At 52.3% G+C, this 25,056-nt stretch overlaps 2 protein-coding genes across 5 annotated transcripts; one reads left to right on the plus strand and one right to left on the minus strand.

Annotated features, from left to right (window-relative positions):
• Positions 1-1,649: 1,649 nt before the first annotated feature.
• On the plus strand, positions 1,650-14,487 carry LRFN1 (leucine rich repeat and fibronectin type III domain containing 1). 4 transcript variants are annotated; one of them, XM_058426905.1, is made up of 4 exons: positions 1,650-1,856; positions 4,053-4,107; positions 4,375-6,258; positions 11,628-14,487. In XM_058426905.1, exons 3-4 carry the CDS (start codon positions 4,769-4,771, stop codon positions 12,535-12,537), a joined length of 2,400 nt encoding a protein of 799 aa, XP_058282888.1. In that variant the 5' UTR covers positions 1,650-1,856; positions 4,053-4,107; positions 4,375-4,768; the 3' UTR covers positions 12,538-14,487. The 4 variants fall into 4 exon arrangements, with proteins under 4 accessions (XP_058282888.1, XP_032028869.1, XP_058282889.1 ...); XM_032172978.2 differs by having other exon boundaries at positions 4,816-6,258; XM_058426906.1 differs by lacking the exon at positions 1,650-1,856 and adding an exon at positions 1,903-2,030.
• Positions 14,488-21,913: 7,426 nt separating this feature from the next.
• IFNL1 (interferon lambda 1) lies at positions 21,914-24,253 on the minus strand. The gene is made up of 5 exons (XM_032172143.2): positions 24,040-24,253; positions 23,750-23,827; positions 22,528-22,671; positions 22,339-22,422; positions 21,914-22,244 (listed from the first exon to the last, which is right to left on the minus strand). Exons 1-5 carry the CDS (start codon positions 24,208-24,210, stop codon positions 22,119-22,121), a joined length of 603 nt encoding a protein of 200 aa, XP_032028034.1. The 5' UTR covers positions 24,211-24,253; the 3' UTR covers positions 21,914-22,118.
• Positions 24,254-25,056: the final 803 nt, after the last annotated feature.

Below are 25,056 nucleotides of genomic sequence, written 5' to 3' on the forward strand. Positions count from 1 at the left end.
CTGGGGGGTCCTTAGCGGTCCTGGGGGAAGCGGCCATGTCTTCCCCTTCCCGGTGGTTGCGGGGGGGGGATGGGCGGCCAGGAGGTGGACAGATGGAGGGGGGATGAGAGGCCGAGAAGTGGACAGATGGGCCCTGAGGTGGGGGTTGGGGGGCGAAGACCCGGCCCTTCCCCACCCACTCCACCCTAATTCCCCCACCGGCCAGATATCTGCAGATGGAGCCAGAGTTACCTCCATCCTGATGGCCAGGCTGGGGGACCTTCGGGGCTGCTGGTAGGAGGATCTCCTTGAAATGGTGATCTAGGACTCAAACCCCCAAATCCTCTTGAGTTTCCACCTGCTGAACTCTGACCTCTGGCCTGGCTTGTGCCCTGGTTTTTTGGGGGTGTGGAGGGGAGGATGCTGAATGTGCTGCAGGGATGTTAGGATTTCTTGGGCCTGGGAAGTAAGTAGGTGGGGTGGTGGGGGGGTGCCTCAGGGCTGGGAGGGATGTGTGTCCAAGACTGTGTGAATGTGAATCCGGGCCTGTCTACTGACTGTGCTACTGTGGTTCAGTATTTTCTATGCATTTGTAAGTGTGTAAATCACAAGACTGTTGTGTGAGCATGTGTCTGTTATGAGTGAACATCTTGGCGTGTCTGCAAAGGTGGATCTTTTTGTGCCTGTGTGCGTGTTCCAGTGTGGATCAGCCTCGTATCTGTATGCTTGTGGTTGTGTGTGTGTGTGTGTGTGTGTGTGTGTGTGAGGTATGTATCTGTTGGCGTGGTGCTGTATCAACTTTGCAAGATGTGTGAAGTTGTATGAGTGTGTCTGGGCATTTAAGAGTGTGCACTTGTGTATCTTTGCACAGGTGTGTGTGTGTTTGTTAGATGTGTGTGTCCTTGTGTGCTGGTGAGTGTGCAAGGTAGATCTGTTGTAAATGCATGCACCTGGTTGTCTGTTAGGGGGCACATGAGTTTTTCTGTTGTATCTGTGCATTTGCGTGTGTGAACGTGCATGGCAGAGTCAGTGTTGTACGTGTGTTGCTGCATGCAGGTGTGTCAACCTTGAGGGTATGTATCCATCTATGTTGTGAGTCTGTTTGTGTTTTGGTGTTGGTCTCTGGGGAGTGGGGTTGTATATGTTCAGACATGTATGTGAAGGACACATGTGTCTGTGCCCTGGCACAAGGCTGTCCCTACTTCTGGGTTCAGTGGGTTTGAGGCCCATGTGGCATGACCTCTGGTATGCTGGGGTCCCGCCTGGGGTCCCTGGACACAGTGTGTCCATATGCCAGGCCAAGTGCCCATAGAGGGCAGTGGGCACACAGATCATGTTGCTATGTTCATAGAAATCCAGATGTAGAGACTGGGGTTGTGGGCTTGTGTGGGTTCTGACATGGCCACTACATGTTGGTGTGGGCAATAGTATCATGGCAAGGTTGGGAAACTTTGGCCCTTCCCCAGCTCTTGGTACCGTTCAGGACTCTGAAGTTGAGGGGCTGGGATGTAAACTCTTGGGTTCTAAAGGAGGGCCAGGGGTCTGGTCTGGAGTCTTGGGTCAGAGGGAAGAGGGGCCTGGGGTTATTGGCTCCTGAAACCCCAGAGGACAAAGGGCTAAAGTTCTCAATTCCTGGGCTTTGGAGGGTGAACAGCCCTGAGGCCTAATCTAGGGTTCCAGAGAGGACTTCTGGGTTCCTGTGAGACTATGCAAAACCCGCCACAGGAGGACTGAGAGCGTGATCACGCCAGGGACTTCCTTGGCCGGGATGGTCTCCAAGGCAGGATCTGGTGCCCAGAGAAGAGCCAGAACGATGCTAACAAGGTGGTTCCGTTCCTTTGCAGGTGCTGGCCCAGGCCCTGACTCCCTGAAGAGAGGTGAGTAGAGCTGTAAGGCTTCAGAGAGAGAGAGACATGTGGGGTGATGGGGCTTGCTGTCAGCCAGCTGGGGGTCTGGAACCCTGCCTCGCACGGATTTCAGTTCAGGGGATGACAGTTTCCTGAAGGACCAGATGCCTACCACTCTGTCCAAGGCTGGGGAGTGGTGACAAGGTCAGGAACATCAAAGTTGGGTGACGGCTTGTGGTGGCCAGGTGGCTCTGGGGAGCAGGTGGGGGTTTCAGGCCAAGAGACATTCATTCTCAGGATGGTTAAGGTGGTTGGGAAAGCAAGGTTTCCTCATGATATCAGTAAAGGATACAAGAATATGTCAAGATATGAAATGACCCCTGCATTTAGAGGGTTGAATGAATGAATGTGTTTTCCCATTTTGTATGTGCATGTGCATGGGTGTGGGAAGATCTCCTGATAGCCTGGCCTGCTGGTGGCTGAGAAAGCTGGAGAAGATAATAAATTAATAATAATAATAGTAACAATAATAATGATAATAGCAGCAGCTCACATGTATATAGTGTTTACTTTGTCAGGAACTATTCTAAGCATGTCATAAAATATTATCTCATTAAATCCTCATAGCAACCTTATGAGGTAGGTGCCATTATTATTCCCATTTGACAGATGAGCACACCGAGGCACAGAGAGGGGAAGTCACTTGATTAAAGTCACACGGTGGGGAGGTGAGGTCTGAACCCAGGCAGTAGGGCGGATTCTGTCCTGCAGTGCTGCACCACTCTCCATAAATGTTAGCTATTTCCATTGCTATTATTATTCCCTCCATTTGAATCCTACCCTAGCTGTCGGAGGCGAGGCTCTGGACTTCTGTTTCATAGACTGGGGTTCTGAGCCCTGGAGACCCCACAGCCAAGCAGGTGCAGACTCAGGCTCCTAATTCTGGAGTCCCCCTTTCTAGGCCAGGGTTTCCAGTACATTGTAGAGTAGTGATCTAGAGGGAGTGAAGGACAGATTTGGGGTAAACTCAGAGATGGTAGGACACCCTGATCTGGCCTCTTTTTCCGCTTTCAGCCGGGTCATTGTCTCCCTTACTCTCTGTCTCTTTCCTCCTCTGTCTTTGTCTCTCTAATACTGTCTCTATTTTTCTCTCCGTCTCTGTGTCTCTCTCTTTTCTGTGTCTCATTCTTCACTCTCAGTTTTCTGTCTGTTCACCTTCCTTTCAGACTCATTATCTTTTTGTCTCTCTGTTTCCCTCCGAATCTGTCTCTCTCTCTTTGCCAGTCCACTTCTCCCTCCCCCTGGTCTCTCCCTGTCTCTCTTCACCTCTCTCTCTGACTTTCCTGGTCTCAGTCCCAGGCCCCCTCCCCACTGGCAGGAAGATCAAAGCCACCTAAGGCCATAGCCCCAAACACAGATTCCCGGGAGGTAGGCCAGCAGGGGCTAGGGTACAGGGCAGGGTGGGGTGAAAACAGTTTCAGGGACGCCCCCTTCCCATCCTTTCCTCTTCACCCCCCGCCCACCCTGTGTTGTGATGGGAACTGACATGTCGTGGGCTGCAGCCGCCGCAGGGGGAATCCCTGCCGGAAGGTTTTGCCTGGAGCAGAGACATAGTGTGAGTGTGTGAGTGTGTGAGTGTGTGTGTGTGTGTGTGTGTGTGTGTGTTGTGTGTACCCAAAGATGTGAGCATGAAAGTCTGCCCTGCTTGGGAGCTCAACTGAGCCCAGGATGAAACCAGACCTCAGAGAAGGACTTCCTGAGGCTGAACTGGAAGACTCTGATGTGTTTTTCTCAGTCCCTCCCACTTTCACACTCTCCCTGCCAATGCCAGAGGCGGGAGGGGGGAAACCCTTAACATTTATTGAGTACTTACTGTATGCCAGGCATGTTCGGTGGTACATGAATGAAGATGGTACAATTATCATCCCAATTTACAGATTAAGAAATTATAGCCTAGCTAGGGGAAATCATTGGCTTGGGGGTCACAGACCTAGCAAAAGGGGAACCAGGATTTGAACCTGAGTCTGTTTGATTTCAAAGTACTTACTCTCAATAATAGGGCACTGTTCTATGCCTGGTACATATTAAACACTTGATGATCATGATCATGATTGCTAACATGTAATAAGCATATTTAATATGCCTGGCACCATTCTAAGTATGCTATGTTCATCAATCCATTTAATCCTCACAGAAGTAAGGCCTGTTGCTATCTCCCTTTTACAGATGAAGAAACCGAGAATCAGAGAGGTTCAGATACTTGCTGGAGGTCACACAGCTAGTAAGTATCGGAGCTGGGATTTGGAGCTAGGGAGTATGGCTTGGACAGCCAGGGCCTTAAACCATGGTTAACAGTGAGTTTTTTAGAATTTTTAGTGGGTACTGGAGGGCCCAGGTTGGGCCAGGTGTCACCCCTCTGGTTGGGAGATCATGATAGGTTTGGGAGCTACTACAGGAGGGGCAGAGGTGAGGGTGGGACACACAAGTAGGGGCAGGGGTATTCTATCAACCAGTATAGAAATATTTTTATTTTTATTTATTTTTTAAGATGGAGTCTTGCTCTGTCGCCCAGACTGGAGTGCAATGGTGTGATCTCAGCTCACTGCAACCTCCACCTCCCGGTTCAAGCGATTCTCGTGCTTCAGCCTCTCAAGTAGCTGGGATTACAGGCGCCCACCACCACTCCCAGCTAATTTTTGTATTTTTAGTAGAGACGGGGTTTCGCCATGTTGGCCAGGCTGGTCTTGAACTCCTGACCTCAGGTGATCCACCTGCCTCGGCCTCCCAAAGTGCTGGGATTACAGGCATGAGCCACTGTGCCCAGCGTGGAAATGTTGTAATCTGTTGTTAATAGTTGATAGTGGCTTCCTCTCACCATCCTGTGGAACCCAGCTGTAGGCGGTAGGGGAGGGATCCAGGTCTGACTCGTAGCAGGACATCCCATGGCGGCCAAGTCCCATGCCTGGGTAACCGGCTCCTTCCCCGGCAGGTCTCACCTCCCACCCCTCCTGCCTTCCCACTGCACCATGGCTCCAGGACCCTTCTCCTCGGCCGTCTTCTCGCCGCCACCCGCTGCCCTGCCCTTTCTGCTGCTGCTCTGGGCGGGGGCATCTCGTGGCCAGCCCTGCCCCGGCCGCTGCATCTGCCAGAACGTGGCGCCCACATTGACCATGCTGTGCGCCAAAACCGGCTTGCTCTTTGTGCCGCCCGCCATCGACCGGCGCGTGGTGGAGCTGCGGCTCACCGACAACTTCATCGCGGCCGTGCGCCGCCGAGACTTCGCCAACATGACCAGCCTGGTGCACCTCACTCTCTCCCGGAACACCATCGGCCAGGTGGCAGCTGGTGCCTTCGCCGACCTGCGTGCCCTCCGGGCCCTGCACCTGGACAGCAACCGCCTGGCGGAGGTGCGCGGCGACCAGCTCCGCGGTCTGGGCAACCTCCGCCACCTGATCCTTGGAAACAACCAGATCCGCCGGGTGGAGTCGGCGGCCTTCGATGCCTTCCTGTCCACCGTGGAGGACCTGGATCTGTCCTACAACAACCTAGAGGCCCTGCCGTGGGAGGCGGTGGGCCAGATGGTGAACCTAAACACCCTCACGCTGGACCACAACCTCATCGACCACATCGCGGAGGGGACCTTCGTGCAACTTCACAAGCTGGTCCGCCTGGACATGACCTCCAACCGCCTGCATAAACTCCCGCCTGACGGGCTCTTCCTGAGGTCGCAGGGCACCGGGCCCAAGCCGCCCACCCCGCTGACCGTCAGCTTCGGCGGCAACCCCCTGCACTGCAACTGCGAGCTGCTCTGGCTGCGGCGGCTGACCCGCGAGGACGACTTAGAGACCTGCGCCACGCCCGAACACCTCACCGACCGCTACTTCTGGTCCATCCCCGAGGAGGAGTTCCTGTGTGAGCCCCCGCTGATCACACGGCAGGCGGGGGGCCGGGCCCTGGTGGTGGAAGGCCAGGCGGTGAGCCTGCGCTGCCGAGCGGTGGGTGACCCTGAGCCGGTGGTGCACTGGGTGGCACCTGATGGGCGGCTGCTGGGGAACTCCAGCCGGACCCGGGTCCGGGGGGACGGGACGCTGGATGTGACCATCACCACCTTGAGGGACAGTGGCACCTTCACTTGTATCGCCTCCAATGCCGCTGGGGAAGCGACGGCGCCCGTGGAGGTGTGCGTGGTACCTCTGCCTCTGATGGCACCCCCGCCGGCTGCCCCGCCACCTCTCACCGAGCCCGGCTCCTCTGACATCGCCACGCCGGGCAGACCAGGTGCCAACGATTCTGCGGCTGAGCGTCGGCTCGTGGCAGCCGAGCTCACCTCGAACTCCGTGCTCATCCGCTGGCCAGCCCAGAGGCCTGTGCCGGGAATACGCATGTACCAGGTTCAGTACAACAGTTCCGTTGATGACTCCCTCGTCTACAGGTGGGTGCGGGTGTTGCAGTCCCAGGGCCTCCTCCCAAGCCCAGGGGGACCCTCCCTCCCACCTGCCCATTCCCTTGGCCTTCTTGCTCAGCGAGGGTTCTAGATGGCTGTGAGAGTTGTTTCCGCCCTCCTTTGCCCTGTCTCCTCTCTCTGTTTCTCACTGTCTCTGTTTTTCATGCTTATAGAAAATATTCGCTGAGCACCTACATGAACCCGACCAGGGCTGGGCACTGGAGTTCTAACAATGACTGAGCTCAGCATGAACCCTGCCCTCATGGGGCTCATGGTCGATATCACTGCTCCCCAAAACAATCTGATTGTGCACCTCTTCAGTTAAACATTTTGGAGCGTGAAATACACACACACACATTTACGGTGACATTTATTTGTTTGTTTGTTTTGAGACTGAGCCTTACTCTGTTGCCCAGGCTGGAGTGCAGTGGCATGAACTCAGCTCACTGAAACCCTCCGCCTCCTGGGTTCAAGCGAATCTCGCCCCTCAGCCTCCCAAGTAGCTGGGATTACAGGTACCCACCAACACGCCCAGCTAAGTTTTGTATTTTTAGTAGAGACAGGATTTCACCATGTTGGGCAGGCTGGTCTTGAACTCCTGACCTCAAGTGATCCACCTGCCTTGGCCTAAATTGCTGAGATTACAGGTGTGAGCCACCGTGCCCAGCCTACAGTGACATTTATATTTATAAATTATATACCAGTACTACTGAACCAACACATTGGGTACATTACAGAAACAGAAAACAAAACGTATGAGAAAAATATGTTATTTCCACCCTCCCTGGGGTTTGAAGCCATTGCCCTGGTGTGGACAGACCATATGGTGTCAACAGACATTTTTTAAAAAGAGTTATTTTCTCCCATGGCCTCCTTATTTCTCCTTTCACCTCTCTGTCTGTCTCTGCCTTCTCTGCCCTCATTAGGCACAGAGCCCCTGCTTTGTGCAAACTCCTGAGCTGGGTGCTGGGGACACAGGGAAACCACCCAGTCCCTGTCCTCAGGGAACTCATAGCCCAGTAGGTCGTGGCCCATAGTACACTATGAGTTACAGTCCTGGCCTTGCCATGTCTCCATCTCAGTAGTTTTTTTTTTTTTTTTTTTGGCAGGGTCTTGCTCTGTCACCCCAGGCTGGAGTGCAGTGGTATGATCATAGCTCACTGCAGCCTCAAACTTTTGGGCTCCAAGCAATCCTCCTACCTCCTGAGAGTAGCTGGGACTATAGGTGTGCACCACCACACTGGGCTAATTTAAAAAATGTTTTAGTAGAGATGAGGTCTTGCTATATTGTCCAGCCAGGTCTTGAACTCCTGGGCTAAAGTGATCCTCCTGCCTTGGCCTCCCAAAGTGCTGGGATTACAGGTGTGAGCCACTGCACCTGGCCCATCTTGGCAGTTTTTTAGTATGGCTCTCTGCCACGGAATTGGCACACAGTGGGCACTTGAGAAATGGTAGTTTGCCACATGGATGTCTCTCCTTCTAGCTCTGCCTCCCTCATGCACATTGTAGAGCACCAGTTAAATGCTTCAGTCATCTGCTTGGCTTCACCTGGAGATGCCAGAGGGGCTGGAGCTGTTTCCCTACGTGTGGAGAGCCCCAGCTCCTGGCTGTCAGATCTTCACTGAGAAACCTGCCTCTTGGCCTCCATCTCTACCTTTCCAGTGTTTTCTTGGCCATAGGCCTGGCACATAGTAGGTGCTTTCCCAGTGTTGGTTGAATGAAAAAAATACCTCTTGGCCAGGCGCGATGGCTCATGCCTATAATTCCAGCACTTTGGGAGGCTGAGGTGGGTGGATCACTTGAGGTCAGGAGTTTGAGACCAGCCTGGCCAACATGGCGAAACCCTGTCTCTACTGAAAATACAAAAATTAGGCAGATGTGGTGGCACGTGCCTGTAATCCCAGCTGCTCAGGAAGCTGAGGCAGGAGAATCGCTTGAACCTGGGAGGCGGAGGTTGTAGTGAGCGGAGATCGTGCCATTGGACTCCAGCCTGGGCGACAGAGCGAGACTCCCTCTGGAAAAAAAAAAAAAGCCTCCCTTTTCTTTTGTCTCTGTCTTCCTTATTTCCCTCTCTTTTTGATCCTGATCCCAAACACTGAGTAGATGCCTACTGTTTGCCCATCTTGTGCTGGGCCCTGGGCCTACTGAGATAGGTTAGATCCTGGCCCAGCCTTACAAACATGAGGACAAACAAGTGAACAAAACACAAACCTTCACAACGAACTTCCAAGCTTGCTACTTCATTTGATCTTCCCAGCTCCGCTATGAAGGCGTGATGACTCTCTCTCCATTTCACAGACAGAAAAACTGAGGTTCAGTGGGGGATGTCACTTGCCCAAGGTCACACAGAAAGTAGCAAAGCTGTCCTTTTTACACTGACACACATTTGTTGGGCACCCACTGCTTGGAAGGGAGATGGATAATATATTTCTGTAAATAATTCTTAGCTTCTGTGACTCTCCACTTCTCTGTCCCTCTCTTTCCTTTGCTCTGACCCATGGCCACCACATGGTGGGGTGGGGGAGGTTCACAAGCCCCCAGACCCTGCATGGATGCAGATGTTGATGGCCCCCTGTCCCCAGCTGGGCAACAGACCCTGGGACTCTTCTCTTCCCTGCAGGGCCCCAGTTCCAGTTCTCCAACCCCCATTGCAGATTCCTATGCTATGGTGCCGCAGGGGTTAACTTCCCCACACTGTCATGGGCGGAGGTGACAGCCAACCAGAAGCCTGCTTAGCTGCTTGCTTTGATTCTGCAGCCAATTAGAGACACTTGGGCTGAAGCTTTCTTAAGGAGCCAGCCTCTGTCCTTGAAAAGGGGTGGGGGAAGCCCCTAGCAACTGGCTATTTAGGGGAAGGAGCAAGTGGAATCCAGGGCTCTGGAGAGGAGAGATGAAGAGAGGAGGAGGAAGGCTTAAAGCCAGGGCGGCTGAGGGTGGCTGGGGTGGGTGGCAGTGGTCTCTGAAATGGCAGTCAGGGGTGGGTAGAGTGGAGCTGGAGAAGTGGGTGGACCTTTATGAAGGGGCGGGGCCCTGATTGGAAGTCTTTTGGTGGGAGGGTGGCTCTTGGTAGTGGGAGAACCTCCTGGAGGTGGGATGACAGAGGTGGAGCTTCAGGGCCAGAAAGTGGCTCTGCTGGAGGGGAAGCGGAAGCATCGGAGAGATAAGCAGGCCTTTGGAGGTGGGGATGTGGCTTGTCGGAGGGGGTGGAGCTTGTTCTGCATGGTCCCACGAAGAGGAAGGGGCGGTCCTTTTCTCCCGGGACCCACCAAGAGTCTTTGCTGGAGAAGAGAGCTTGTGAGGTTGCATCCTGGCCATGCCAATCAATGTGGAATGGGCAGTCCAGGTTTAGCTGAGGCTGGACATGGCCCACAGTGTGGAAAGGATGTACTCAACAGAAGCGGGCCAAGGCCTAGCAGGAATGGCCCTCCAGAGGGGTAGATCTTATAGATGGGAGGAATGCAATGGGCTGGACAGTGTGAGCCACAGCAAGGGTTACTGGCCAACACGAGGTGGGATGCAAGCTAATGATGATATCGTTAAGTGCCAGGTCCTGGCTATGTTAACTCATTCATTCCTCACACCATCTCTATGATGTAGGAGTTATTATCATCCCCATTTGGGGAAAATGAGACACAGGGAAGTTAAGAAACTTGGTGAAGTTCGCTGGGCGTGGTGGTTCATGACTGTAATCCCAGCACTTTGGGAGATCTAGGTGGATGGATCACCTGAGGTCAGGAGTTCGAGACCAGCTTGGCCAACATGGTGAAAACCTGTCTCTACTAAAAATACAAAAATTAGCCAGGCATGGTGGTGGGTGCCTGTAATCTCAGCTGCCCGGGAGGCTGAGGCAGGAGAATCACTTGAACCCTGGAGGCAGAGATTGCAGTGAGCTGAGATCGCATCATTGCACTCCAGCCTGGGTGACACAGCGAGATTCTGTCTCAAACAAAACAAAATGAAACAAAAGAGAAACTTGCCTAAGGTCACAGAGCTATCAAGTGGCAGAGGAGAGACTCAAACCCGGGCAATCTGGCCCCCAGACTTTGTCATCTTAACCACTTCTCTACACTAGCCTTCATTCGAGGGGAGGGGCCTACAGCAAGAAAGGAGTATGGTGTGTGCTTGGCTACGTTTGACCCCTTTATGGAAGAAACTTACCTGGTAGTGTGATTTGGTGACTTCTGGTGGCACATGAACATATGAGGTTGTTGCCTTTAATATCTGGACAAGGAGCAGGGCCTGCAGTCTGGATGTGGCCTATACACAGTAGGGGAACCATCCCTAGTGGGCCATTGTGGGGTGTGCCTGGAAGCCACAGTTCATTTGGTTGGCGAATGGCCTGTGGCAGTGTCAGGGAACATGTAGTTAAGGGACTTGGAAACTGTGCCAGGACATAGACAAAGCTAGATGGTTTTTTTTTTTTGGTTGGTTGGTTTGTTTTTTGAGACAGAGTCTCGGTCTTGTAGCCCAGGCTAGAGTGCAATGGTGTGGTCTCGGCTCACTGCAACCTCCACCTCCCGGGTTCAAGCAATTCTCCTGCCTCAGCCTCCTGAGTAGCTGGGATTACAGGTGCCTGCCACCACGCCTGGCTAATTTTTGTATTTTTAATAGAGACAGGGTTACCATGTTGGCCAGGCCGGTCTTGAACTCCTAACCTCAGGTGATCCACCCTTCTTAGCCTCCCAAAGTGCTGGGGATTACAGGCGTGAGCCACTGCAGCCGGCCAAAGCGAGATGTTTTACCCAAAGGTGCTGCATGCAGATGAGGGGGAGTGACCTGCCTCATGGTTTTCCCTGAAAGGCAGGAATATGTATAAAAGAGGAACTAGAAGAGCATCCATTGTTCCAGTAAGAATATGACAGGCGCTGTGAGTTGACCTTAGTGTCCACCTGAGTGGGGGATGGGGCATGCAGAAAAGGGGAGGTGGCCAGTAGCGTTGGCCCAGTTTTGGGGTAGAAATGCCTAGATGAAGGACCTTGAATGGCAGTTGTCCTAGCAAGAGTGAGACATAGCTAGGGAGCATGTCCCTTGAGGGCAGGGCTTAAAAGCCATAGCACTTCTCCCCTGCAGGGGCCGGGATATGCAGAGGAGGTAATATGAAATATAGATATATTGTCCCAGTGGGTGATGGGACACAGCCAGGAGGTGGGTCTGAGGGCAGGGCATACAGATGAGGGGTCCTGAAAGGGTGGGAATATGTTGATGGAGGCGGGGCTTGAATTGCTGCCGTTGTCTCAGTAGCGGGTGAGACTTGGATAGCAGGGTTTAGTCCCCACTGTTCACCATGGGCGGGGCATAAAGCGAAGGGGCGTGGTTCGGGGGGACTAACCCCGCCCTGACCCCGCCCCCTCCTGCAGGATGATCCCGTCCACCAGTCAGACCTTCCTGGTGAATGACCTGGCGGCGGGCCGTGCCTACGACTTGTGCGTGCTGGCTGTCTACGACGACGGGGCCACCGCGCTGCCGGCAACGCGAGTGGTGGGCTGTGTGCAGTTCACCACCGCTGGGGATCCGGCGCCCTGCCGCCCGCTGAGGGCCCATTTCTTGGGCGGCACCATGATCATCGCCATCGGGGGCGTCATCGTCGCCTCGGTCCTCGTCTTCATCGTTCTGCTCATGATCCGCTACAAGGTGTATGGCGACGGGGACAGCCGCCGCGTCAAGGGCTCCAGGTCGCCCCCGCGGGTCAGCCACGTGTGCTCGCAGACCAACGGCGCAGGCACAGGCGCGGCGCAGGCCCCGGCCCTGCCAGCCCAGGACCGCTACGAGGCGCTGCGCGAGGTGGAGTCCCAGGCTGCCCCCGCTGTCGCCGTCGAGGCCAAGGCCATGGCGGCCGAGATGGCATCCGCGGAGCCGGAGGCGGTCCTTGGACGTTCTCTGGGCGGCTCGGCCACCTCGCTGTGCCTGCTGCCATCTGAGGAAACTTCCGGGGAGGAGTCTCGGGCCGCGGTGGGCCCTCGAAGGAGCCGATCCGGCGCCCTGGAGCCACCAACCTCGGCGCCCCCTACTCTAGCTCTGGTTCCTGGGGGAGCCGCGGCCCGGCCGAGGCCGCAGCAGCGCTATTCGTTCGACGGGGACTACGGGGCACTATTCCAGAGCCACAGTTACCCGCGCCGCGCCCGGCGGACAAAGCGCCACCGGTCCACGCCGCACCTGGACGGGGCTGGAGGGGGCGCGGCCGGGGAGGATGGAGACCTGGGGCTGAGCTCCGCCAGGGCGCGCCTGGCCTTCACCAGCACCGAGTGGATGCTGGAGAGTACCGTGTGAGCGGCGGGCGGGCCCCGGGACGCCTGGGTGCCGCAGACCAAACGCCCAGCCGCACGGACGCTGGGGCGGGACTGGGAGAAAGCGCAGCGCCAAGACATTGGACCGGAGTGGAGACGCACCCTTGTCCCCGGGAGGGGGCGGGACAGCCTCGGGCTGCGGCTCGAGGCCACGCCCCCGTGCCCAGGGCAGGGTTCGGGGACCGGCTGCCGGCCTCCCTTCCCCTACGGACTCCTCGACCCCCCTCCTACCCCTCCCCCCGCGCGCTCGCGGACCTCGCTGGAGCCGGTGCCTTACACAGCGAAGCGCGGGGAGGGGCAGGGCCCCCCGACACTGCAGCACTGAGACACGAGCCCCCTCCCCCAGCCCGTCACCCGGGGCCGGGGCGAGGGGCCCATTTCTTGTATCTGGCTGGGCTAGATCCTATTCTGTCCCGCGGCGGCCTCCAAAGCCTCCCACCCCACCCCACGCACATTCCTGGTCCCGTCGGGTCTGGCTTGGGGTCCCCCTTTCTCTGTTTCCCTCGTTTGTCTCTATCCCGCCCTCTTGTCGTCTCTCTGTCGTGCCCGTCTTTCCCTATTTGCCTCTCCTTTCTCTCTGTCCTGTCGTCTCTTCTCCCTCGGCCCTCCCTGGTTTTGTCTAGTCTCCCTGTCTCTCCTGATTTCTTCTCTTTACTCATTCTCCCGGGCAGGTCCCACTGGAAGGACCAGACTCTCCCAAATAAATCCCCACATGAACAAAATCCAAAACCAAATCCCCCTCCCTACCGGAGCCGGGACCCTCCGCCGCAGCAGAATTAAACTTTTTTCTGTGTCTGAGGCCCTGCTGACCTGTGTGTGTGTGTGTGTGTGTGTGTGTGTGTGTGTGTGTGTGTGTGTTGGGGGAGGGTGACCTAGATTGCAGCATAAGGACTCTAAGTGAGACTGAAGGAAGATGACTAACTGGGGCCGGGGGAGACTGGCAGACAGGCTTTTATCCTCTGAGAGAGTTAGAAGTGGGGAATAATCACAAAAATAAAATGATCGTAATAGCTAACACTTAGTGAATATTTACTATGTAGCAAGCACTTAAGTCATTTAATTCTCACAACACTAGGACATCGGTATTATTATCCTGTTTTCCAGATGAGGGAATTTCGGACCAGAAAAGTTAAATAACTGGCCCAAGGTGGTAAAACTGGGATTTAAAAAGGCAGGCAGGCCAACTTCTGAGTCTCTACTGTAGGGTTGAAAAGACAGCTTCCCCTTCACTCCCTGAAATTTCGCTGGAATGGGCTGACAATAGATTAACAAGAGAAAAGGCATATGGAGGATATTTAACATGCACTGGGAAAATCACAGGAAAGTGATTACCCAATAACCCAGTGAAGTTTAGATGCTTATATACCTTTCTTCACAGGGAAAGGGGAGATGGGGAAAGAAAGGCAATTTTGAGGGGCAATACATGATTTTGGGGAAAATAAATGGATCCAGGAGATAGAAATGAGCTTGTAAATGTCTCTGGAATTTGAGCCTGACAGACAGATAATTTCTTGTGACAAAGTCCGTCCAGGTGTAGACATTTCTCTGTCTTTTTTTCCTGTTAAAGATAATGAAATGTCAGGGAGAGGACAGAAGGCACTTGTGTTCTTTTTGGTCTTTAGGCAGATAAGAAGACATAGGAGGAAAGCCTCTTCCAGCATCTGTGGATCTCTAAGTGCCTTTAATTTAAAATAATCAGCATACCGGGGTGCCATATTTTGGGGTGACATTCCCTGAACTCCTTTAATACTCTTAACTAGAGCACTCTACTGCTGAGCAGTTATTGAATATTCATTCCACCCTCTGAGACCTCACAACTCAGTGGGGTAGGGTAGATCTATCCTTGGTCCCATTTTACAGACAAGAACCTGAACCACAGAGAGATGAAGTCACTTGCCCTAGTCCCTCCATCCCCCCAATTAATAAATAGCGGAGCTGGAAGTTTGATTGTACTCCTGCACTATGCTGCCTCTGGGGTCTGTGTCCGGAAGCTGGGGTATGGGCCCCATGAGCTTAGCTGAGCTTGGATATCCACAGCCAGCCTGGTGAGCTCATGGACAAGAGCTCTTGTGTCGCTCCGCCTGGAATCTGAGGGACCCTGGCGGAGGGCATGGAGGATGGTGTGGGGAGAGGAGTTTCTCAGGTGAGGCTGAGGGATGTGGCTGGGGAAGGAAAGCTGGTTGGGGAGAGGAGAGGGACAGACATCCCAGCCCTTGCAGGGGCCCTGCAGTGATAACGCCTTCCTGATCCTGGGGAAGAAGGAGGAAGGCTTCTTGCCAGCCAGGGGCCCCCTGAGGCCAGGGGAGGAGGAGAGAAAGACAGAAATAGAAACGGAGCAGGAGGGAGGGGGATGGATCTAGGCAGACAAGGTGGGAGGCAGCTAGGACAGAGGCATCAGAGAATCACAGGCCAGGAGGCTTCCTCACCCGGGAGCCCAACCACCCTCATTTGTGTCAGTCATGACGACTCCTAGGTACTGAGGGCTTTTCACAAGCCAGGCACAGTGCTCCCAAACCCTCCCTGATGCACGGATAAACAGCATGCGATGGCACAGAATGCTCAGGAAATGGCGTTACTCCAATAATAAGCATGACTGCATTTAAAGCCTGCACAGGTACATGCAGTGTGTGCACACAATTTTCAAGATGAGGAAACTGAAGCTCAGAGAGGTTAAGGAGCACCTCCAAGATCGCACAGCCAGTTAACAGCAGAGCCATGATTGGAAAGCTGACTGCCTCCAACCTGCACACAGAACCGTCAGGAATCTTGTCTCTAATTCACTTGATAAAGCGTTATTGAGCATGTATTATGTAACTGGTCCTATGTAGGGGCTATGGCAGTGAACAAAATAGATGAAACAAAACAAGAAAGCCCTGCTCCGTGGTGCCTATATTCTAGAGGGAGGAGAAATAAACAAATAAGCAATTAAATGAGTCCAGGAGCTTGAGGCTGCAATGAGCCCTGATCGCACCACTGCACTCCAGCCTGTGTGGCAGAGTGAGACCCAAAAAACAAACAACAAAAACGAGTAAATAATGCATGTCCAGTGGTAAATAAATGCTATGCAAAGAATGAAAACAGGATGATGGCATAGAGAATGACTTTGAGGCCTACTTTAGATGGGAAGGTCAAGGAGGGTGATGATGGAGCTAAATAAATGCATTGTGAGAAAAGCAGGGAAAAAGCATTCCAGGCAAAGGGAACGGCATGTGCAAAGGCCCTTAGGAAGTAGTGTGCTTGATGTGTTGGAGGCAGTGTGTCTGGACTGAAGTGGGGAGAGTGAGAGGAGAGTAGGTGGGAGAAGCAAGCAGGTTCTACAGAACCTTGTGAGGTGTGGTCAAGAGTTAACATTTTATTCTTTGGGGCCGTGGGAAGCCAATGAAGGGTCTTTACCTGGGGTGGTATGTGGTCTGATTTCTATGGAGACCCCAGCTTTGGGGTGAGGTATGCCTACCTTCAAAACAGAATTGGGGCCGGGCACAGTGACTGACACGTAATCCCAGCACTTTGGGAGGCCAAGGTGGGAGGATCGCTTGAGTCCAGGAGTTCAAGACCAGCCTGGGAAACATAGTGAGACCCTGTCTCTATTTTAAAAAAAAAAAAAAATTAAAGGCCAGGTGCGGTGACTCATGCCTGTAATCCCAGCACTTTGGGAGGCCAAGGTGGGCGGATCGCCTGAGGTCAGGAGTTCGAGACCAGGCTGGCCAACATGGTGAAACCCTATCTCTACTAAAAATACCAAAATTAGCTGGGCATGGTGAGTGCCTGTGATTTCAGCTACTTGAAAGGCTGAGGCAGGACAATCGCTTGAACCCGGGAGGTGGAGGTTGCAGCGAGCTGAGATTACATCACTGCATTCCAGCCTGGGTGACAGAGTGAGACTCCGTCTCAAAAAAAAAAAAAAAAAAAGTTGTGGGGGGATTGCAAAGCTACAAGGAACAGGACTTTAGAGAAAGGAACCCAGACTCAACCCCACCGAGACACTCTCCCTACACATCTCTCTTCTCTGCTTGTCTCAGCTCAGATTCATCCCTTTCAACTGCATGTGGTGGGGAAAATGGTCATTTATTTACGGACACAGACTCAATCTTTCCAGAGCCCGGAGAGAAAATGGCAGAATCTCTAGTCCTAAGAGAAAAATCTCAGGGAAGAGCTCTTATAGGCCTGGCTGAGGTCACATAGCAACCCCTGCACTGATTGCAGCATCCGAGGGAATGAATGGAATGCTTTGATTGGCCAGGTAGGGGGTGGGTGGGTCCTATGTCCAGATTGTGTGTCCCGGGAAGGGCGGATTGCTAAATATTAGGTTGAACCACATGAACTTGCCATTTTTGTAGGTCACACATTGTATAGTATTGGCAATTTTATGTGGTTGAAGGTAAATACTCACCAGAAAAAGTAGGATGAGAAATCTTGTTGGCTGGGTGTGGTGGCTCATACCTGTAATTCCAGCACTTTGGGAGGCCAAGGTGGGAGGATCACTTGAGGCTAGGAGCTTGAGACCAGCCTGGGCAACATGGCGAGACTCTGTCTCTATAAAAATAAAAAATAAAAAATTAGCCAAGCATGGTGGTGTGTACGTGTAGTCCCAGTTACTCAGGAGGTGGTCTTGAACCCAGGAGTTTGAGGCAGCAGTGAGCTATGATTGAGCCACTGCACTCCAGCCTGGATGACAGAGCAAGATCTTAAAAAAAAATAAAACAGGCCGGGCGCGGTGGCTCACGCTTGTAAACCCAGCACTTTGGGAGGCCAAGGCGGGCGGATCACGAGGTCAGGAGATCGAGACCACGGTGAAACCCCGTCTCTACTAAAAATACAAAAAATTATCCGGGTGTGGTGGTGGGCGCCTGTAGTCCCAGCTACTCGGAGAGGCTGAGGCAGGAGAATGGCGTGAACTCGGGAGGCGGAGCTTGCAGTGAGCCAAGATTGCGCCACTGCACTCCAGCCTGGGCCACAGAGTGAGACTCCGTCTCAAAAAAAATAATAAAATAAAACAAAGAAAGCTTGTTGCTGTTATATGCTAGTCTCAAAAAAGAAAAAAAAAATGAGAAAGCTTGTTGAGCATATAAAAGCAATAGAGGCTGGACACGGTGGCTCATGCCTGTAATCCCAGCACTTTGGGAGGCTGAGGTGGGTGGATCACCTGAGGTCAGGAGTTCGAGACCAGCCTGGCCAACATAGTAAAACCCTGTCTCTACTAAAAGTACAAAAATTAGCCATGCATGGTGGCGGGTGCCTGTAATCCCAGCTACTCAGGAGGATGAGGCACGAGAATCACTTGAACCCAGGAGGTGGAGGTTGCAGTGAGCCAAGATCCCACCACTACACTCCAGCCTGGGTGACAGAACAAGACTCTGTCTCAAAAAAAAAAAAAATATATATATATATATATATATATGTATATATAAAATAAAAAATAAAGCAATAGAAACCCCGGTGTACTATGCAGAAGGATTTTTGGAGGAGGAAGTGATATTGTGGAAATGAGCCAGGTGAAGACTTAGTCGTGGGAGAGTGGTGGGAACTGTCCTAAGCAGAGGAAACCACTTAAGCAAAGGCCACCATGAGAGAGGACAAGGAAAAGCTTGTTACTGTGCTCTGGAGATGGAGTGCTTGCTCTAATTGATCAAATTGGAGTCATATGTCCAGCCAAATAAGGGAGTAGAAAAGGAGGTCATTTCCAAGGGAAAATTGAAGAGCTGTTACCAGGAGTAATGGATGCTGGTCAGGCAAAACTAAAATATATCCAGTTCAAAATCTCTTCTATAAAGCCTTGGCATCTCCAAGTAGAGATCTGCAACCTTGTTTTCTTCCATTGCAACATTCATAATTGAAGAGACTCATATGCCTGGGCTCAGACATGTCCTATATGATTAAAATTTTTATGAAATATTAATTGACCACCTTCTCTGGGTTCAGTGCTGGCCATGCAGAGATGAATTTGTGGGGATACATTTGGCCACAAGAAACAGAAAAATCCAATTAACATGACTTAAGCAATAAAGACATTCAGTTATGTCACCTAAGAGTAAGTCTGGAGTTAGGGGATTCTGGGGTTTGGTGCAATGGCTTATTAATATCAGCAAGGACCCCATTTTCTACTCTTTTGTTCTAGCTTCCTCAGAATGATAGCTTCACACCCTAAACTTGTTGCCTTGTGGTCACAAAATGGTTGCCATAGCTCTGGGTCTCACATCCTCATACCAATGAACTAAGCAGGAAGGAAGCGAACAAGTGGGAAAGAGTTCTGATTGTATTAAGGAAGAAAAATATGTTAAAATAATAAGAGTAACAGCAACAAACACATGAATGGGGCTCAGCCTTTGCCAAGCTCTGTTACATTTTTTACATAAATTAACTTTTTTTTTTTTTTTTTTGAGGCAGAGTCTCACTCTGTCACCCAGGCTGGAGTGCAGTGGCACCATCTCGGCTCACTGCAACCTCCGCCTCCTGAGTTCAAGCGATTCTCCTGCCCCTCAGCCCCCTGAGTAGCTGGGGTTACAGACATGCACCACCACACCCAGCTAATTTTTGTATTTTTAGTAGAGATGGAGTTTCGCCATGTTGGGCAGGCTGTTCTCAAACTCCTGACCTCAAGTGATCTGCCTGCCTCAGCCTCCCAAAGTGCTAGGATTACAGGAGTGAGCCACTGCACCCAGCATAAATTAACTTATTTAAGAAGCCCTCAATTTCATGGCCACTCTGGGCTGCAAGGGAGCCTGGGAAAGCAGGTATCAGGCAAAAGGGACAGAAATTCATGTCCTGGGAAGGGCACCATGCTGCCCCCTACCCAAACTGAGGTTCTGCTAGTCACGGACTTTATAATGTAGTGGGAATGGCTGTGAGGTTGTGTGTAAATTTTAAAAACATTTACAAATAACTTTTTTATGTTTAACTCCCCTTTCTTTCCTTCTTTCCTTCGTTCTTTCTTTCTTTCTTTTTCTTTCTTTCTTTCTTCTTTCTTTCTTTTTCTTTCTTTCTTTCTTTCCTTTCTTTCCTTTCTTTCTTTCTTTTCTCTCTCTCTTTCTTTCTTTCTTTTCTCTCTCTCTCTCTTTTTTTTGAGACAGTCTTACTTTGTCGCCCGGGCTGGAGTGCAGTGGCACGATCATGGCTCACTACAGCCTCAACCTCCTGGACTCGAGCCGTCCTCCTGGGATTGGGACTACAGGCACGTGCCACCATGCCTACCTAATTTTTAAGTTTTTTTGTAAAGATGTGGTCGCTATGTTGCTCAGGCCGGTCTCTAACTTCTGCGCTCAAACATTCCTCCCACCTAGGCCTCCTAAAGTGCGGGGATTACAGGCGTGAGCCACTGCACCTGGCCACATTTAACTTGTTTTTGGTTATCAAAGGGAGTGCTTCAACTTTTGCCTGTTGGTTGTGTGTAATTTCTGTGTACGGCTGTACTTCAGCCCTCTGACTCCTAATCAAGAGAATACTCAAGAATGCAAAGGAGGCCGGGCACCATGGCTCATGCCTGTAATTCCAGCACTTTGGGAGGCCGAGGTGGGAGGATCACTCGAGGCCAGGAGTTCGAGACCAGCCTGGCCAACATGTTGAAACCCTGTATCTACTAAAAATACAAAAATTAGCTGGGAGTGGTGGCATGTGCCTGTAGTCCCAGCTACTCAGGAGGCTGACGCAGGAGAATCACTTGAACTCAGGAGGCAAAGGTTGCTGTGAGCTGAGATCTCGTCATTGCGATCCATCCTGGGTAACAGAGTGAGACTCTGTCTCAAACAAACAAACAAACAAACAATACAAAGAAGTGAGAGTTATAGGATTATAAGAATGGAATTTTATTCTGAATCCCCTGTAATGTAACAAAAAGTCAACCATTCAAAAACTTTGGTGGGGCTGGTGTGGTGGCTGACGCCTGTAGTCCTAGCACTTTGGTAGGCCGAGGCAGGAGGATTGCTTGAGTCCAGGAGTTCAACACCTGTCTGGGCAACGTAGCAAAACCCCGTTTCTACAAAAAATACCAAAATTAGGTGGGGGTGGAGGCACACACCTGTAGTCCCAGCTGCTCGGAAAGCTGAGGTGGGAGGCCGGTTTGAAACTGGGAGGTGGAGATTGCAGTGATCTGAGATAGATCGTACTACTGCACTTCAGCCTGGGCGACGGAGCCAGACGCTGTCCCCCTCTCCCCAACCCAAAAAAGAAACTCTGATGAGTTATTTTGGTAATAAATTTCTTGTGACACACCTCACAGTGAATTGTGAAGGGCTGGTGGCTGTCTCACTGTTCCAATGATTTCTTGCCTTATAATAAACCAAACTTAGTGGCATAAAACAAATATTATTATGCTCACAGTTTCTGTGGGTCAGGAACTTAATCAGCGCCTGTCGTGATGGCTTGTCTCTGCTCCAGCTGGGACCTAGAGTCATCTAAATGCTTCTTCACTCGCATGTCTGGTTCCTGAGCTGGGGTGATTCCAAAGCTGTGCTGGGACTATCAGATGGAGTACCTATATGTGGTCTCTCTGTATGTCTGGGCTTCTCACAGCATTGTGGTTAGGTTCCAGGATGCAGCATTCTGAGAGCTTTTCTTTTTTTTTTTATTTTTCTTTCTTGAGACGGAGTTTCACTCTTGTTGCCCAGGCTGGAGTGCAATGGCGTGATCTTGGCTCACCGCAACCTCCACCTCCCGGGTTCAAGCGATTCTCCCGGGTTCAAGCGATTCTCCTGCCTCAGCCTCCCGAGTATCTGGGATTACAGGTACGCATCATCACACCCGGCTAATTTTTGTATTTTTAGTAGAGATGGGGTTTCTCCATGCTGGTCAGGCTGGTCTCAAACTCCTGACCTGAAGTGATCCACCCGCCTTGGCCTCCCAAAGTGCTTGGATTACAGGCCTGAGCCACCGTGCCTGGCCTTTTTTTTTTTGTTTGAGACGGAGTTTTGCTCTTGTCAGCCAGGCTGGAGTGCAGTGGTGCGATCTTGGCTCACCACAACCTCCGCCTCCCGGGTTCAAGCATTTCTGTTGCCTCAGCCTCCCGCGTAGTTGGGATTACAGGGGCACGCCACAACTCCCGGCTAATTTTTGTATTTTTAGTAGAGACGGGGTTTCACCATGTTGGCTAAGCTGGTCTCAAACTCCTGACCTCAAGTGATCTGCCTGCCTCAGCCTCCCAAAGTGCTGGGATTACAGGCGTCAGTCACCGTGCCTGGCAGTACACACACATACTTGCACACATGTGGGCATGAACACGCACAGTTATGCACCTTTGGTTAGACTCAAGTTCAGGCAGACACTCATTTACATACAAATACATACATAGTCACAGAAGTCAGGCACACACAAATATACACAACCAGTCACAAATTTTGCCTGCATCACACAGACATCCACACCCAGTCACAGACCCACAATCACACACACACTCAAGGATTCACCTATCACGGAAGGTTCCAATTCCTTGTTGTTTATTTGTGCATAATGTATAAAAGTAAAAAATAAACTCAGCCCCGTGTCTCAGTCAGGGCTGCAGCTTCATAAATAAAGGGTGAGAGGAAATAAATTAAGGAAGGAGTAGGGCTCAGTGCATAAATAACGTGTGGGGTGTCAGGTGGACTGGGGGTGGGTTGACGTTCTTAGACACAGGTCCCCACTGGCCACACATTTGAGGTCTCGCGTGAGGAGGCGGAAGAGGTTGAAGGTGACAGATGCCTCCAGGCAGCCAGGGGACTCCTGTGGGGGAGGAGGGGATGGGTCAGGTACTGCCCAGAGTCTGGGCTCCTATTGGCTCCCCAGACCCCGGTCCTTCTCTTCCTGGGTGACTCACCTTTTTGGGGGCCTCCTGGAGCCGGTGCAGCCAGTGGTGGAGGCGGCCTCGGGGCTTGGGCCCTGCCGTGGGCTGAGCCTGGATCTGTGAGCAGAAGAGGGCGGTGTGTGAGGCGGATCCTGGGCCACCACAGGGGAAGGACGCTGCTCAGAGCCCACAGACCTGGGTGCCCGGGCCCCAAGGACTCACACAGGCCTGGAGCTGGGAGAGGATGTGGTCCAGGGTGTGAAGGGGCTGGTCTAGGACGTCCTCCAGGGCTGGACCAGCAGCGGCCTCCAGGACCTTCAGCGTCAGGGCCAGCTCAGCCTCCAAGGCCACAGGGCGCTCCCTCACCTGAGGAGAGGTGAGAAAGAGCAGGTGAGGGGGCACAGGCAAGAAGACCCAGTTAGTGGGGACAGGTAGGCAGTCCTGGGGAAGGTCGGTGACACAGCGCATGTGGTGGGGACAGGTGAGGGGTCTGGGGAGAAGGAGACAGGAGGGAAGGGGAAGACATGAGGAAGGATACAGGTGAGGCAGGATGGTCAAGGAGGCAGGTGAGGGGATAAGTGAAATGGAGACAAATGAAAGGGGACTTATGGGGGTCACAGAGGTTCCCTGGGGCGGGGTGGGGACGGGTGAGGAGAAAGCAGGTTGGGGGCACAGTAAGAGAGGGACAGTTACACGCACAGAGAGGAAGGGTAGGGCTGGCTGTGGTGGCTCATGCCTGTAATCCCAGCACTTTGGGAGGCCGAGGCGGGTGGATCACCTGGGGTCAGGAGTTCGAGACCAGCCTGGCCAACATGGTGAAACCCCATCTCTACTAAAAATACAAAAATTAGCTGGGCATCATGGCACATGCCTGTAATCCCAGCTACTCGGGAGGCTGAGGCAGGAGAATCGCTTGAACCCGGGAGGTGGAGGTTGCAGTGAACCGAGATCATGCCACTGCAGTCCAGCCTGAGCCATAGAGCAAGACTCTGTCTCAAAAAAAAAAACAAAAAAACAAAAAAACAGAGAAAGGTGGGGAGCATGAGCTGGATGAACATCAGTGAGAGATAATGAGGGACAGGTGACAGGGACAGGTGAGAGGGAGAGGGAGTCAGTGTTGGGAACAGACAGGGAGAAGTGGAACAGGACGAAAGGCACAGGTCGGGGACAGACTAGGGGCATTTGGGAGAGAAATGAAGAGTGAGAGTGGAAGTGACAGGGACAGGTGAGCGAGCTAGGGAAGTGGGGCCGATGGGAGATGATAAAAGGGACCCAGGGGAAGGACAGAGTCAAGAGAGCAGTTTTGAAGTGGCAGGGGCACAGGACAGGTGAGGACAGGTCCAAGAGAGTGAAGGACAAGGAAACAAAGAAGGCTAAGGGGCCACTTTAGAAGAGAGGGGAGAGGGTCAAGGGAAGGGTGAAGGGGGCCTGACTTCCAACTCACCTGGAGAAGCCTCAGGTCCCAATTCCCAGGGAAGACAGGAGAGCTGCAACTCCAGTTTTTCAGCTTGAGTGACTCTTCCTAGAGAGCAAGGGCAGGGGTTAGCCCACAGCAGGAGGGCTGGAAGCTAGCTCATAGCAGCAAGGATGAAGTTGGCCTGACAGCATGGGTTTAACCCAGTGCAGAAAGGGTAGAGGTTCGCCATAGTTGGAAGGCTAGAGGCTAGCCCGCAGTAGCAGGGCAGTAATTGGGACACCCGTAGAAGTGGTTAGCCCATAGCAACAGGAACTCACCAAGGCGTCCCTGGCCTTCTTGAAGCTCGCTAGCTCCTGTGGTGACAGAGATTTAAACCTGCCAATGTGGCAGCCCTTCCCAGTTGTGGTGGGCTTGGAAGTGGGGACAGGGCCTGCCACGGCCAAGCCTAGCACCAAAGTCACCAGCACCACGGTCCAAGCTGCAGCCATGGCTAAATCGCAACTGCTTCTCCAGCGGCATGGCTCTGCTTTTTAGCCGCACAAAATGGGCAATCCAAGATGATGTGTGTAAAGTGAAAAGGTAATTGGAAATGAGAATTTCCACTGACTTAAGAGGCATGAGTGGGCGGGGCAAGTCTGGGAGCCTGGTGAGGCAACAGGTGTGGGCAGGGCCAAGTGAGCTTGGAGCTGCATCAAGAAGGAAAGAGAAACTGAAATCCTTAGAACTCCCTGGGCAGCTTTCAGCCAACTGGCCTCGGGGAGTCCCTGACAGAGGCTGAGATTAGGGATAAGGCTACCTGAGTGGCAGAGAGAAAGCTTCTTTTTTATTCTAAATTAGCCAGGTGTAGTGGCATGCACCTGTGGTCTCAGCTACTCAGGAGGCCGAGGCATGAGAATTGCTTGAACCTGGGAGGCGGAGGTTGCAGTGAGCCAAGATCATGCCACTGCACTCCAGCCTGGGCGATAGAGTGAGATCGTGTTTCAAAAAAAAAAAGCTTGTTTTTTATTTTATTATTATTATTATTTTTTGAGACGTAGTTTCGCTCTTGTTGCCCAGGCTGGAGTGCAATGGTGCAATCTTGGCTCACCGCAACTTCTGCCTCCCGAGTTCAAGCGATTCTCCTGCCTCAGCCTCCTAAGTAGTTGGGATTACAGGTGCATGCCATCACGCCTGGCTAATTTTTGTATTTTTAGTAGAGACTGGGTTTTACTATGTTGGTCAGGCTGGCCTCAAACTCCTGACCTCAGGTGATCTGCCTGCTTCGGCCTCCCAAAGTGCTGGGATTACAGGCATGAGCCACTGCCTTATTTATTTATTTATTTATTTATTTATTT

The sequence above is a fragment of the Hylobates moloch genome, unplaced genomic scaffold (assembly GCF_009828535.3).
Source record: "Hylobates moloch isolate HMO894 unplaced genomic scaffold, HMol_V3 SCAFFOLD_13, whole genome shotgun sequence".
In the NCBI taxonomy this organism is placed as follows: domain Eukaryota; kingdom Metazoa; phylum Chordata; class Mammalia; order Primates; family Hylobatidae; genus Hylobates; species Hylobates moloch.